Source organism: Sporothrix brasiliensis (genome assembly GCF_000820605.1).
Source record: "Sporothrix brasiliensis 5110 chromosome Unknown Cont22, whole genome shotgun sequence".
NCBI lineage: Eukaryota > Fungi > Ascomycota > Sordariomycetes > Ophiostomatales > Ophiostomataceae > Sporothrix > Sporothrix brasiliensis.
This window is the reverse complement of record NW_024467141.1, coordinates 2,014,905-2,029,952: the sequence shown is the minus strand read 5'-3', so window position 1 is coordinate 2,029,952 and position 15,048 is coordinate 2,014,905. Positions and strand designations below refer to the sequence as shown.

At 58.2% G+C, this 15,048-nt stretch overlaps 6 protein-coding genes across 6 annotated transcripts; 4 read left to right on the top strand and 2 right to left on the bottom strand.

The window, feature by feature from the left end:
• Window positions 1-132: 132 nt before the first annotated feature.
• Window positions 133-2,920, top strand: SPBR_08140 (extracellular developmental signal biosynthesis protein; the record flags this gene model as incomplete). The annotated part of the gene is made up of 2 exons (XM_040766378.1): window positions 133-1,296; window positions 1,391-2,920. 2 exons carry the CDS (start codon window positions 133-135, stop codon window positions 2,918-2,920), a joined length of 2,694 nt encoding a protein of 897 aa, XP_040614855.1.
• A 920-nt stretch (window positions 2,921-3,840) lies between these two features.
• SPBR_08470 (COPII-coated vesicle protein (Erv41)) lies at window positions 3,841-5,191 on the top strand (the record flags this gene model as incomplete). Its single annotated transcript, XM_040766708.1, has 2 exons — window positions 3,841-4,045; window positions 4,113-5,191. The coding sequence occupies 2 exons, from the start codon at window positions 3,841-3,843 to the stop codon at window positions 5,189-5,191; spliced, it is 1,284 nt and encodes a 427-aa protein (XP_040614854.1).
• A 328-nt stretch (window positions 5,192-5,519) lies between these two features.
• Window positions 5,520-7,548, bottom strand: SPBR_08261 (aarF domain-containing kinase; the record flags this gene model as incomplete). The annotated part of the gene is made up of 3 exons (XM_040766499.1): window positions 5,520-6,875; window positions 6,941-7,091; window positions 7,157-7,548. 3 exons carry the CDS (start codon window positions 7,546-7,548, stop codon window positions 5,520-5,522), a joined length of 1,899 nt encoding a protein of 632 aa, XP_040614853.1.
• Window positions 7,549-8,432: 884 nt separating this feature from the next.
• On the top strand, window positions 8,433-9,434 carry SPBR_08580 (uncharacterized protein; the record flags this gene model as incomplete). The annotated part of the gene is made up of 1 exon (XM_040766818.1): window positions 8,433-9,434. One exon carries the CDS (start codon window positions 8,433-8,435, stop codon window positions 9,432-9,434), a length of 1,002 nt encoding a protein of 333 aa, XP_040614852.1.
• A 312-nt stretch (window positions 9,435-9,746) lies between these two features.
• On the bottom strand, window positions 9,747-11,256 carry SPBR_08421 (peroxin-19; the record flags this gene model as incomplete). The annotated part of the gene is made up of 4 exons (XM_040766659.1): window positions 9,747-9,845; window positions 9,908-10,609; window positions 10,692-10,894; window positions 10,959-11,256. 4 exons carry the CDS (start codon window positions 11,254-11,256, stop codon window positions 9,747-9,749), a joined length of 1,302 nt encoding a protein of 433 aa, XP_040614851.1.
• A 1,175-nt stretch (window positions 11,257-12,431) lies between these two features.
• On the top strand, window positions 12,432-13,064 carry SPBR_08696 (ubiquitin-conjugating enzyme E2 I; the record flags this gene model as incomplete). The annotated part of the gene is made up of 3 exons (XM_040766934.1): window positions 12,432-12,466; window positions 12,555-12,715; window positions 12,787-13,064. 3 exons carry the CDS (start codon window positions 12,432-12,434, stop codon window positions 13,062-13,064), a joined length of 474 nt encoding a protein of 157 aa, XP_040614850.1.
• Window positions 13,065-15,048: the final 1,984 nt, after the last annotated feature.

The following is a 15,048-nucleotide window of genomic DNA, read 5'->3' as shown; positions in this document are numbered from 1 at the left end:
GCTTAGTTTGACGTTCTTCTCGTCAACTTGCGATCTTGACGAGATATTGCGCAAAGGGCGAGAACGGCCGACGTACTCCTAACGACACGCGACCTTTCACCCATCTATAACCACTATATCGCTTGTTGAACAATGGCAGCCTCTGCGCCAGGTGGCCAGGCCGGGCTACCAGGTGCTCTAAAACCCGCGGTGGCGACCGAAGACCAGATCCGGCGAGTCGTCCAAGTCATCAAGACGATGCCCATTATCGACAACCACGCACACCCGCTTCTGAAACCCGAGGCTGTCGGCCGGCATCCTCTTCTCTCCATCGTCAGCGAGGCTCATGGAGACGCCATCCGTGCTTCTGTCACGGCATTGTCTCACCACCGTGCTGTGCAGCAGCTATCGGGTGTCCTTGGGTGTCATGCGACGTGGGACTCCGTGGTGGCAGCAATCGAAGAGCGCCGCGGCGGCGATTACAATGCCTGGGTTGCCCAGTGTCTCGAGGGCCTTGAAACGATCTTGCTCGACGACGGACTGGACAGCGAGGACGACGCGTACGACCACACCTGGCACAACAAGTTCACCCCCACCAAATGCCGCCGAATCGTCCGTATTGAAGCAGTGGCGGCTGACATCATCGACCGTCACTGTGTGGCCTTTGACAACGCGCAGCCTCTCGACAATGTTTTTGACAACATGCTCGAAGAGTTTGACACCCAGATCAAACAGGCCATCTCGGATCCAGACGTCGTTGGCTTCAAGTCCGTCATCTGCTACCGCACTGGCCTTGCCATACCTCGCGTTGTAGACATTGCCGGCGCGCGAGAGTCGTTTTCCGAGATCGTCACCACTCATTCGACGTCCGGCAAACGCTTCCGCCGGCTGCAGCATGCTGGCCTGAACGATCTGTTTGTCCATCGTACCGCGATTCATAGCCGCTCCTCTCCCGGCCGATTCAACAAGCCGATTCAATTCCACACGGGGCTCGGTGACAACGACATCACCTTGACAAAATCGTCGCCGGCGCATCTCCAAGATTTCATTCGCACGTATTCGACCGTGCCGATTGTACTGTTGCATTCGGGATACCCTTACGTTCGCGACACGGGATACCTTGCCACAGTGTACAGCAACGTCTATGCAGACATTGGCGAGGTGTTCCCCATCGTTGCCCGCCACGGGCAGGAATCTATGCTGCGGGAGATACTTGAACTCTGCCCGTGGTCTAAGGTGATGTTGAGCACGGATGGACACTGGTTCCCGGAAACATACCTTCTTGCCATTCTCCAAGCCCGGGACGTTCTTGAAACGGTAAGACAGTCCCTCATCCCCCAAGGTTTTCGGACTAAGGATATGTGAGACATGGGAAGAAGAAGACAAAGGTGTAAACTGACACGGGGACCAGGTGGTCTGCGATTTTGTTCGGAGTGGACAAATCGGATGGCAAGCGGCTGTCCAACTGGTGCAAGACATCCTCTTCCGGAACGCGAACAAAGTCTACCAGCTGGGACTTGAGGTTCCGGGCACAGTGCCCGAAGCAGACGAAGCGATTCGCCAGGCGAAAGGCGAGGTGGGAAAGGCACCGGCACCATCCGACTTGACGATCTGGGACGCCTTCACACGTGGAAAGCCCGCTCCGGACTTTGTGCGAGTCTCCTGGCTCGACTACACATCACTGCCACGCATGCGCATGATCCCCTTCCGGCGGTTCGATCGACTGGTCCGGTCAAACAGTTCGCTCGACATTGGCATCACCAAGGCATGTCTCGGACTTCTCCAGAACGATACGGCCGCGCCGGGGGTGACGCCAACAGGCGAATATCGGCTCCATCCCGACTTTTCGTCATTGACGGTGGGCCCGATGGATGGCCACATCAATGTAAACGGCGTGTTCCGCGAAAAGGACGGGTCGCGGGTGCCACTGTGTCCCCGGTCGCAGTTGATCCGTGCAATCGAGCTCTCGGCCGCCGAAGGCATCTCGCACCTGGTCGGGTTTGAGATCGAGTTTGTTTTGTTGCAGAGAACAGAATCGCACACGCCCGGCCAACGCTTCGCCATGCTCTCCAACGACGGGCACGCCTGGTCTGCCAGTCGCTTCTACAACAACCCGGCCGTCGCGCGGCTCATCCGTGACATTGTCCAGGATCTGGACGCAGCCGGCGTCGAGGTCGAGCAGATCCATGCAGAGAGCGCACCAGGCCAATTCGAGCTCATCTTGCCAGCCAAGCCGCCGCTCGAGGCCGTCGACAGCCTCCTCCTCGCGCGGGAGACGATTGCGCACCGCGCCACCGAGGCGGGCTACAAGTTCACTCTGCACCCCAAGCCGTATGCCAACGCCTGTGGCACCGCGTCGCACATGCACCTGTCCCTAGTGACGCCCGACGGTAGGGGCAACGACGAGAACCTGTACGGGAAGTTTTATGCCGGCATCCTCGAGCACCTGCAGGCCATTGCGGCGTTTACGTACAGCAGCCCCTCGAGCTACGAGCGCGTCGTCGACAGCGCGTGGGCCGGCGGGCGGTGGGTGACGTGGGGCACGCAGAACCGCGAGACGCCGCTGCGCAAGATCGAGGACAGCCACTGGGAGCTCAAGTGTGTCGACGGCCTGGCCAACCCGTACCTGGCTCTGACGGCCGTGCTCTTGGCCGGCCTGTCGGGCGTCGTCTACAACCAGGAGCTCACGTGGGCCGACTGCACTGTCGACCCCGCCACGCTGACGCCGACAGAGCGAACCGACCTGGGCATCACGAGTATGCTGCCGGCGGACGTGAGCAGTGCGCTGCAGGCCCTGCAAAAGGACGAGGCGTTTGTCCACCTAATCGGCCGCGACGTGGTCGAGCACTATGTGACGGTCAAGACGGCCGAGACCGCGCTCTATTACTCCAGGCCACCCATGGACTCGATACGGCGCGAATTCATTATCGAGCGATACTAGAGCAAGTAGCCGGGCATGTTTATAATGGATGCACACAAACGGATTATGAGCCTCTGAGGGTAAGCAGCAAATAAAACGGGACCGCCATGTGCGGAGAAACAACATCCAGACCGGCAGAAGACGCTTCCAACTATCCCGGGTAGCAGAATGAACGGCAAACCATGTCCACTATTTTCACGTTGTCCCTTCTAGAGTGGAATTGCGAAATACTCTGTAACTTGTACATATAAGGCAGTGGTCAATTGTGTATGAAGAGAATGCAAACGCCCCGAAAACAACACCATGTGGCTTTCCCCTCCGCTCTGCATACAGAGTGCCCAAACTGCCCCCGTATTAATGAGAGCAGCGCTGTCCTGTCTCACCCAGAAGACCCCCAAAATTAGCCGCATGCTGTCAGGGGTCTTCAATGCGCTAGTGCACAACGGCCTCGCCAGGGCAGTGTCCCATTGGCCAAGTCAGGGGGAAAGAGCACGCCAGCCGTGCCGCCCAAAACGGGCAAGAGCCATTGTGCTCAGTGGAAGGCGCATTTGGCACCAATTTGGCAGGGACCAATTTGTTAGTGCACCTCCATAGGGCCACATATTGGATGCATCCTTTTTCCGCTGAGCTGTCCTTTCAACCCGGCAAAGAAAGCAACCGACGACGGCCGGGCATCATCCCAGAGAATCCCAGCTTCATCGACGACCGACGACCGATCGAGCAAGGGCACCGAATTGACGTTTGCAAAGAACCGCTTCTGCTGCTCTCTTCGACACGACCTGCCACGTTTCGGTTGTCCACCAGCAACGACCAGACCGGCCCGAGATATGTGGTAACAGGCAAAGGACGAAGCTGATTTCCCCAATCGACAAGCAGAGAATTCGAAAGGGCAAGGCTCTCCGCGAACGGCGAGTTTGATCAACAACCCCGACGCCGCCACGATGAACGGCTACGAGGGATACAACAACGGCGGCTACGGCGAGAAGCAGGGCTATAACGGAGGCCACAACAATGGCGGATACAGCAACGGGGGCTACGAACAGAACCAGGCCCAGGCCCAGGACCAGAAGCCGCACGCGCGCGTCGACGACGATGCGTTTGGGCCCAAGGCGGGCAGCAGCATTGTCAGCGCCTTTGACGCATTCCGTATGTATTCACCATTCGCTGTCAAAACGGCGAGCCAGTGTCGTGCGTGGCCGCGCTGACCGAACAGCCAAATCCAAACCGCAGTATGTGCAGCGGACATCGGGCGGCGGCAAGTGGACGGTGGCCATGGTCGTGGTGTCCGTGATCCTCTTCTGGTCGGAGCTGGCGCGGTGGTGGACGGGCGCCGAGGAGCACACGTTTGCCGTCGAAAAGGGCGTCGGCCGCACGATGCAGATCAACCTGGACATCCTCGTCAAGATGCACTGCGACGACCTCCACATCAACGTCCAGGACGCCGCCGGCGACCGCATCCTGGCGGCGTCGCTGCTGCAGCGCGACGCCACCACGTGGCAGCAGTGGGTGGACGCGCGCGGCATCCACCGGCTGGGCCGCGACGCGCAGGGCCGCCTCGTCACGGGCGAGGGGTGGACGACGCTGCCGCACGAGGAGGGCTTCGGCGAGGAGCACGTGCACGACATTGTGGCGCTGGGCCGGCGGCGCGCGCGCTGGGGCAAGACGCCCAAGCTGCCGTCGAGCGCCCACGGGCAGGGCGACAGCTGCCGCGTCTACGGCAGCCTCGACCTCAACAAGGTGCAGGGGGACTTCCACATCACGGCGCGCGGCCACGGCTACATGGGCGTCGGCGACCACCTCAACCACCTCGACCACAACGCCTTCAACTTCTCGCACATTATCAACGAGCTCTCGTTTGGGCCCTTTTACCCGTCCCTCGTCAACCCCCTCGACCAGACGGTCAACGGCGCCACCGCGCACCTCCACCGCTTCCAGTACTTCATGTCCGTCGTCCCCACCGTCTACAGCGTCGGGCGCCCCGGCCGCCGCGGCGCCCGCGCCATCTTCACGAACCAGTACGCCGTCACCGAGCAGAGCGCCGAGATTGACGACCGCAACATCCCCGGCATCTTCTTCAAGTACGACATTGAGCCCATCCTGCTCAACATTGTCGAGTCGCGCGACGGCTTCTTGCTGTTTGCCCTCAAGATTGTCAATGTCCTCAGCGGCGCCCTGGTGGCCGGCCACTGGGGCTTCACGCTGTCCGACTGGGTGCACGATGTGCTGCAGCGGCGGCGGCGGCGCAGCGGCTCGGCCGCGGACGGTGTTCTGGGCAAGAAGGCGGCGGAGTAGACGGGGCATGGTGGGTGGTGGGTGTGTATCTTGTGTATGCCAGTGTATTTTGGGGGTCCGCAGCACCAAAGGAGTTTAGGGTTCTTGGTTATTCCATGTTTGACGTTTTGTTTGCTAAAAGCTAGGGTCTTTGCTACACATTTCCATCGTTTCTGCCTAGTATTTGATTGTGGGCTGTATTAGAGTCGCTTTTTTATGTACGCCGCAGGTTAAAAATCACCCGACACAAATAGTCTCCATGTCCATAAAATCTATCGTTTGTATATGTTCAGCGCGGTGTGAAAAATTATCATCATGAAATCGTACAAGACTACGTTCGTCAACGCCATCACGTCACCGACGGCGGGCCGACAGTCAGGTTCTTCATGCCGGCCAGCCGCCGCGCCCGCAGCCACAGGTCAATGCCCTCGAGCTTGGCCTCGCCCTTGAGATACTGCAGACACGCGCCCAGCAGGCGCGCCAGGTTCGTCGGCCACCAGAGCGAGCCGTGCTGCTCGCGGATGGTGCCGACCTGCTCGTAAAACACGGTGCGCAGGCAGTACTGCGCCATGATGAGGAACGAGCGGATGGGGCCCTGCTTCGTCTGCAGGGCGTCGTCGAGGCTGCGCGTCAGGTCGTTTGTTTTGAGAATCAGCAGAATGATGCGCGGCACCTTGCCGAGCAGCTGCACGAGCTCGGCCAGCAGGCCGTCCTGCAGCTGGCCGCTAATGTGCTCCTTTTCGTCCGTCGTGCGCGGCTGGATGATGGAGCCGGAGGCGAGCACGCGGTAGTCGCGGCCGGTAATGGCCGACGCAAACAGCGGAAACGACGCCTCGTCGACGCCGGCTACCTCGTAGGCGTAGCGCTGCATGCGCGCCATGTCGCCGTCGAGCACGGTGAGCCACATCTTGGCATACGAGCGCCGCAGCGCGAGCGGGATGTCCCGGTACAGGCCGTGGTCGTACAAGATAATGTCAAAGTTGTCGTGGTTGCGCCACGGCAGGCGGCGCAGCCAGCGCGCGACGACATTGCCGGCGGGCGGACGCGCGCGCACGGCCAGGTTGCCGCCGTGCGGGTCGCAGTGCAGCGGCGCGCCGTCGCCAAAGATCATCTCGTTGAAGATGTGCGCGAGCGCCGCGGACACCTCGTCGCGGTCGATGCCGTTCTGGTCGAGGTAGTCCAGGTCGTCGAGGCGGTGGCCGACCTCGTGCGCCATGACGAGGATGCGCTCCTGGCCCCAGAGGACGTCCGGCACGACCAGCGGCAGCTGGGGGATGGCGGCAAAGTGCGCCTTGGTGCGCTCGGCGTTCTTGCCCTCGAGGGCGAAGTCGAGCTCCTGCGGCAGCGACAGGGCCATTTCCGACGACAGCCAGTCCAGGTCGTACTCGGGGAAGAAGCGCTTGAGCGTCGAAAACGTAAACGTCGTCAGGGCCATGTCGAGCGGCGCCCACTGCGCCAGGCTGGGATGCTGCACCTTGACGGCGACCTTCTGGCCCGTCTCGCGGATCGTGGCCACATGGACCTGGGCGAGGGACGCGGCACCGATCGGCTCCGCGGAGAACTCGGAGAAGTAGTCCCACAGGTCGGTGCCGGTGTCGTCGCGGTACATTTGCTGGACCGATTCAAAGGACGAGACAGGGCACTTGTCCTGGAGGGGGATGAAGGTCGTCGTCCATTCGGAGGGCAAAAGGTAGTTCATGGCGCTCTGTTTCCGTCAGCAAGCGCCCGGATTGTGCACGGCAAGAACACGTCAACACGTCCACGACTCACAAGGTGCTGGCCCAGCTTGATGAAGATGCCGCCGTTCTTCTCGAGCACATGCAGCGTCCGTAGGGCGCAGCGCTTGTGGCAGGCTTTGATGAGAGCCGACTGCTCGGCCTCGTCCTCGATCTTGTCTTTTTGGCGGAGAGTCTTTCGGTAACTGGTCTGTGTTAGCACGCGGGCCCCTTGCTGTTGGTGCATTGCATATCCCGGGGGCTCGCTTACTCGTTGATGCAGAGCACCAGCGTCGCGGCCACGCGGCCTGTCCGCTCGACCGTCTCGTAGCTCTGCTTGATGTCGTCGGTGAAGGCCAGGATCGTTGCCGTGGCTGCACCGCCGCTTGCCGTGAGCAGGATGGCCCGCCGGCCGCGCGACGAGCGTGGCGGTGGTGGAGGAACGGTGCGGCCGCCTGCTCTGGCGCTGCTTGCTGGGTTCGCTGCGGTCGATGCCGTTGACGAGAAGCGGACGCCGGCCGTGGTGCGCTGGCCGTTCAGTTGGCCCCGCCGGCACTTGACACAGGCCCAGCCTTGCGACGACGGCTGCGTGCTGGCACGCTGTCGGCCGAGAGAGCCCACAATGGACGACACGGCCGACGGCCGCAGAAATAGAGTTCGCATCGAGAGCCGAAGGAAAAGAAAACGAAACGGAGCGGAGGCGGCGAGAAGAAAGAGAAGCCGAGAGATTGGCAAGGAGAAGAGAGAAGAAGAAAGGTATGGAGGGAGGGAATTATCTAGCAACGTGCCCTCATCGTGTCCATCGAATTGTGAGGTTGAGGGTGGAAGACGAGGTAAGCGGCATATGAACAACTGACGTCGTTGTCGGCTTGTTTTTTTTTCATGTGGATATTGCGATCCATTTGTTGAGCTGCTTCAGGGCACTTTGGGGCACTTTGGGGCATTTGGGGCATTTGGGGGTCCTGTCTGCGCCGTCAGGCCACTGACTGGTGGGAGCTGCCACCTGTACTGAACTTGCTAGCGTGCCTTGCTGCTGTTAAGTTTTTTTTTTTTTTTTTTTTTTTTTGTTTCCTTCCAGCTTTTGTAGCCACCGGGCAGGATCGGGGCACAGCGGGGTTTCTCGCCACTTCTGCCGGGGCCATAACTGCACGTGATAGCGCTCTTGACGCGTCCTGGGCAACCGCGTTTCTGGCCGCACTTGCCGTGTCAATCCCATTAATCAGTGAGACACAACGCGCCGCGCCTTCTCCTTCGCCTCACCATCGCCACTATCCCCAACGGCCACTTTACACGCTCCCTGAACACAATCGTCATTTCACACTCTGCATTCTTTGCATTCCATACATCGACCGCCACCGCATCTTACCAATCTCACAGTTACGTACATCATCTAATTTGCCATCACGATTCAGTAACCATTTCGTGTATTGTTCATCTTCTCCCTACCCGTCAATCTGGACGGAAAAAGGACGAGCCAAAACAACATCGGCACCGAGGACCATCACCACAAGTCTCCTCAGCCAACATCCCAGCCGCCCGCCGCCAACATGTTTGCCGTCATGACGCCGCCTGCGTTCGGCGTGGGCAGCGCGTCGCCTGAGCACCTGCCGATGATGCCCGCCTTTGCGTCATCGCCCTTCCGGCCATCGCGGCCGTCGCCGTTGTCATCCTCGCCGATCCGCGCATCGCCTCCTCCCATGCTATCGTCGCAGCTCGACACCCAGTCCTCTCCCATTCAGCCGTCTTCCTCACTGTCGTCTCAAGCACCACCTCAACCATCCTTATTCAACTTTGGCGGAGACGCTTTGAGTACAAGTACAAGTACAAGCACAAGTACAAGCACCACAGACAAAGCACCATTGTTCCGCTTCGCCTCGCGGCCAACCAAGCCCGTGCCGCGTGGACAGCAGACCCGCGACGCCGCCCAGCAGACCCGCCGCAGCCTCTTTCTCAAGAATGTCCGCCAGCGCGCCGACGACCGCAACTGGGACCGCCGCAACTTTGAGCAGGAGCTGCAGAAGCTCGAGTGGTGGTCGCTGGAGCGCGAAATCCGGCAGGCGCGCGAGACGGACGTCATGAGCATGCTGACGGAGCAAGACATTGAAGACGCGGCCAACTGGATGGCCGAGCCGTCGCCGTCGTCGGCATCGTCGTCGATGCCGTCTTCGTCGGCATCGTCGTCGATGCCGTCTTCGTCATTCTTTGACCATGGAGATGGCGACAATGGCGACAGCTTTACCACGGTGGCCTCGAACCATGCGCGGCGGCACGACAGCGGCGGCATGTACTACGACCGCGCTGCCGAGGACGAGGAGCAAGAGGACGACACGGATGCCATGGACGCGCACATGGCGGACCGGCTAGCAATGGAGGAAGAGGCCGAAATGGAGGCGCTGATTGCGTCGATGGAGGCCGATCCTCGCCAACGCCAAAGGACACCGCCAGAACGGCCGGCGTCGATTGCCTACTCGGACGACGACGACTATGACGCCATATTCAACGAGCTGCTGTCAGGAGAGGCTGAAGACGGCATGGACATGGCATTATAGGAAAGGAACCACCGTTGGGACACGCTTATCACTTCAAGTTGGGGGTTTCGGTTGTACGGAGTTTTGCTCGGCGTACGGTTGGCTTTTGATATACATCTTCTGTTTTTTGTACTATTGTAGTTTACCTTTTCACTGGCTTGTCTGTCTGCGGGTTTTGAGACATGGTTGGGTATATGTGAATCGTTTTTTACTTTCTTTCCCAAAGTCACCTGCAGGTGTCTATTGTCCAGCGTGTGGTAAAATAATACAATCATATACGAGAATATCAATGTGCTTGTGTTCGAACTCTCCTCACCTCGTTCTCTCGCGCTTTTATTGCTGGTTGCACGAATCGTCCGGAACGGAGAGTGCCTCCTGCGCGCTCGGCATGTCACCTACCAGATCGGGTGGCGGAGAGCCTGCCGCTTGCATCTGTGGCCACAATGGTTAGTTGCTGTCCAAAGTAAATTCGTCACCGGGCGCGGCGTCCTCACCTTCTGCATGCGGTCCACAATGTACTCGCGGTCCTCAGGGTTCGTGTCCGTGTAGGACGGCTGCTCGAACCGCTCGACAATCTCCCGCACAACCACCTGCTGCTCCTCGTACCGCTTCAGGTCCTCGGCGCTCGTCGTGCTGCGGTTCGCCTCCATCCACGCCGGGAACTTGTCGTTGAGCTCCTTCATCGGCTCGTACAGAATCTCCTTGTTCGTCAGCTCCTCCATCATGCCCATCAGCATCTTGGTCAGGTCCTCTTCCCCGCCCGGCCCGCCGAGCCCGCCCGACTGCATCTGCTTCATAAATTCAGACAGCATGTCGTCGGTGCTTTGCGAGTCGGCCGCCGCCGCAGCAGTCGCCTGGTCGCCCGAGGCCTGCATGCGCTCCATCGTGCGACGGATGGTTTCTTGGAACGAGGCGTCGGCCGCGGGCGTGGAGGCAGACGCAGACGCAGACGCAGACGCAGACGCGGACGCGGACGCGGACGCGGACGACGAGGAGGGACCGGCGGACGGTTTGGATGTCGCTGACGTGGACGCTGGGCCGCTCGCTTTCGGTTGGGAGGCAACGTGCTCGGCAGCAGCAGCGCCGGTGGCGGCGGCGGCTGCAGCGGCCAGATCAATGCTTCCGCCTGAGCCGTCGGTCGGCTGTGGGATGCCAAACTCCTTAAATAAGCTCTCAAACTGTGCCTGGACGTCGGGCTAGAGCATTGTTAGATGTGTTCTGTCGTCGCTCTGCTGTCCCTCAGGACCGAACAACGACTCGTATCCGTTGGCCACCTACCGATTTCTCAATCTCGCCAATCAAGTCGGCCATGCCTGCTTGCAACTGCTTTGCAAAATCATCGTCGTTCAGGAGTTCCTCCAGGTTCTCGTCGCCTTCGAGGCCGGGTGGCAGTGTCGGTGCAGGAATGGATGGGGCGGCAGCCGCTGGTGCAGCCGGCGTCTTGGTCTCGATCTTGGCTGCAGAGAAGTCGTCGAGCAGGTCTATGTCGTTAGCATTTTGCCCATCTATGAAGAGATGCCAAGCGCCTTCCAGCGTCTCACGTACCATCCAGGTCGTCCAGGTCGTCCTCGTCCGGGTCGGGCACATCCTCCATCTCGGCGTCAGCCTCGGGTCGTGCTGGCGCAGCGGCGGGAGCAGCAGCAGCTGCAGTAGCAGCCGGTGTTGCAACCGACTCTTTTGTCTTTTCTGCTGTTGCCTCTCCTGCCTTGGGTTTCTCCGTCTCGGGCTCCTCAGCCTTGACCTTCTCTGCCTTCGCAACCTCCGGCTGGGTCTGCGGCTTCACATCTTCTGTCGTTGTGGCAGGCGGCACAGGGGCAACCTCCTCTTTCCTTGTCTCCTCCATGGCGGTTGTCCTGCTCCACTAATGTCGATGTCGAATCGGTGGACGGCCCAAAGGATGCCGATTCGGCTGGCCGGTTGCAGCAAGACGGCCGTGAATGACCGGCAAAGCTCTTCCTCTCTGCGAAATGCGCTTCGGTGGGTGTATGCCGAGCCCAACAAGAGAACCAGCACGTCGAATGAAGGCGTTTTTGAAACGTCCGGACTATGACGAACGTAACAATGCTTGTATCCAACCGAGGCGTGCTTGTCGTTGGGTTCTTGTTTATTTTAATTTCAGTTTTGCTCCTGTATTTTTGTTCCTCGGCCCTTTCACAAGCCAAGGTCTCCTGTCTTCTGTATTTGGGAAAGAGCGCCGTCGTCTCTCCACTCTGGCACGCCCTGGCTCTTTCCCCAGTGCTACTCTCTACGGAGTACTGTTCTTGCTCTTACCCCGCTGTGGGTTACGCTGTGGGCGCTGTGGACTATGCGGCTTTCAGTGCCTTGGCCTTTGGCAATATGACATAAGCAGTATTAGTCATTTTTAGTCTCATGCGTCTCTCTTCCGGGCTCGCCCCGCCTAGCGCGCCTGTTTGCCGCAAGGCCCTGGAAGGAACGACCACCGGCGTGAATCGCAAATCGCGAAATGGAAGACGTGCAAATTGTCACCCCTCAAAAATCCTTTTCCGTTTTCTGAGCGGCACTCTTATTTTGTCGACCTGCACCGCACAGCGCCAGCCAGAGCCCTACGCCGTGATATTCCAGTATGTCACGCTTCTCCTCCCCTTTACGAGCTTTTTGTCACATCATGCTGCTGTCTCGCTCTTGTCCTCTCTCTCCCTTTGTTTTCTTCTTTTGCCCTTTCGCCCTGCACGTTGTCACGCGCCGACCTCCACCGCCAGTTTCCTTGTCTCTGTGCATTGGCGAGAAACCAGCTAACTCTTCTCTTGTCCGTTATAGTTGCCTTATTTGCGGCAAAACTTTCGTCAGCCTTGCTCAAGCGTCCCTCAACTCCCAGTAGGCCAAGCGGCAAGACCAACGAGCTCCGTGTCACCGACAACACGACTGCGTTGACGTACTCCTTCTTATCATATTTCGCCTATCGTTATTACAGCATCTCAACAATCTCTGCGGCCCATTTCCCTCAATCTACCGTAACCACTCCCGCAACAACCCTCTCACAGAACCCCATCCGAAGCCATGTCTCTCTGCCAGAACCGGCTCCAGGAGGAGAGGTATGTTGACCTTCAAACTCTCGCCCTTCGCGTGGAAGAGTCTACTGCAACTTGGAGCACACTCATGCTGATGCTTTGTTTGCTACAGGAAATTGTGGCGCAAGGACCACCCGTTCGGCTTCTATGCCAAGCCAGTACGCAACGCACAGGGCGTCCTTGACCTCAAGGTCTGGGAGTGCGGCATCCCGGGCAAGGAGAAGACGATCTGGGAGGGCGGCATGTTTAAGCTCACAATGACATTCCCAGATGGTACGTTTCGGATGCGGGCTGCTTGCTTGCGTACTGTTCGTTGGGACCGATGGCCTTGCTAACCTGTGTAGAATACCCCACGAAGCCACCAAAGTGCAAGTTCGTGCCGCCGCTGTTCCATCCCAATGTCTACCCGTCGGGCACCATCTGCCTGTCGATCCTCAACGAAGACGAGGCCTGGAAGCCGGCCATCACGATCAAGCAGATTGCGCTCGGCATCCAGGACCTGCTCGACGACCCCAACCCGGACTCGCCCGCCCAGGCGGAGGCCTACAACCTCTTCAAGAAGGACAAGGCCGACTACGAGAGGCGAGTCCGCCGGACTGTCCAGGAGAACCCGGCTCCCTGAGGATGGGCGGTTGGTTCTTGGGGGCGAGGCCAGCGCCTCCGTTGACACGTTTCTTTACCTGCGAGGAGTCTGAAAACGACGGAGCATTTGCAAGGGGTTTATGTACCGTGGTTTGTTGTTTTTGATTTGTTCTCTGCTTGCTTCTGCTTTTGTTCTTTTTCTTTTTTTTTTTTTTTTTTTTTTTTTTTTTTTTTTGCCTGGTGTTTTTATAATTTTTGCCATCTTTCGTTGAGTGGCACTGCATTTGTATATTTAGCCGCACAACACCAGGACACATGGCGATGTGGGAGTTATTTCGGGACCATGGTGGGCAGGATGGATGATATGAGCACGGCCTGACACGCGGCCATGGAACAACAAGGAGGAGATAGATACCAATACAGATCTGAGTAGATCAGCGTCTTTCGACATCCGTGAGTTGGACGTATACGTAAGAAGATGAACTGCGGCGTTCTTCTTACACTTGAAATGTAGTCACAGGCTGTACAAGCAGCGAGTCTGCCATGATAGGGAATTTACGACATAGACACGATGAGTTCTTTCCCCCACGAGATATTTATATCGTATATCTCATGTTGACGATGTCGAATGGACTGGTAAATGCACTCACAAAGACCACAGGTGAGCGTTTGCAACTTGTTTTGATCCCACGAGCAGCCAACACTCGTGAAAAGCTGGCCGCGTCTTGTGATCCATCCCACGGACAAGGTAGGATGGAGCGGACTGGGGGTTTGCATGACTCAATTTGCAATCTTTGCGGGCGATTGGCCGATCTGTGCTGTGTTTACGTACGTTGCGCCAGTGGTGTGCATAATCCAATGGCCCTGCAGAGCCTTATCTGGTGGTGTAAGTGGCATGTAAGTGCAGCAGGATGGTGAGTGCCTCATATTCACTGTCGCAGCAACGGGGTCTTTCCAGCGGCATGTGCGCCTTCCCGTATCGTTCGCAGGGGCATCTTGTCGCGCGAAGTATTGCCCAACCCTTCTTTCCACAAACTGCCATCTAACAAGCGTTGTTTGGCGTTCTGAACCCGCCCGTGCCTTCTAGTTTTGTCGTCAACTTTGATACTGTAAAATGTGAGTAATAGGAAAGAGGGAGGACGGAGCGGGCCAATTAGCGGCTCAGCCGATACCGGCAGCAAATAGGAGGCCACAGATTGAAATCCACGACTAGTTTCGTCCGTTTCCCAGCAGATCTCTTTGTTTTTGTGCTCCGATTTCTCCAATTGTACGTCACAAGTGATACCCACCCAAAGAGTCACCAGGGCTATCTATCAGAAGTGGAAGGCAAGAGCGACCGGGAGGGAATACTTCGTACAAAGCATTGTTGTGACTGTCGTCCCAACTTTATGGAAGGAACGACACGGCAGAAAACGCAGGGGACCAAAGACCAGAATAGCGGGGGCGACCGAGCGCAAAAAAGGAGGGGCGACAGCGGCGCTCGACGCTGTCTAACGTGCAGATATTAAAAAAAAAAAAAAAAAAAAAAAACGTGAAATATAATAGCAAGAGGAAGGAACCACGACGATAGCCGGTGGGAAAGAGCATGTGCAGAGCAGGCTACACTAGTTGCAATAGTCGCTGTTATCGGCGGCTGGAGGCAAGAGCATACCAAGCGCGTAGTAGCCCGTCCGTCCGTAGCAGGAACGAAGAAAAAGAGACGAAAAATAATAGTACTATAAAAAAAGGCCCTAGAAAACAGCGTTGCAGGCAATTTTCGCTCGTCCAGCATTTTATGACACACACCTCTTTGCCTCTCCAAAGCCGACGACCTCGTCTCTGCTGGCCGCTTGCGTCCCTTTTCTCCTGCTCTCGACACATCACCAGAACCCGCCGCTGCACACGCGACCTTGCCCCCCTGACCCTCGACTCGTTTTCCGACGTGGGTGGCCGACAGTTTATCCCACGCACCGTTTATCTCTCAGGTAAGGTCTTTGTCGGCTGTTTTCCGTCTTCTCTTCTTCTGAAGCCACCGTCGCGGCTCT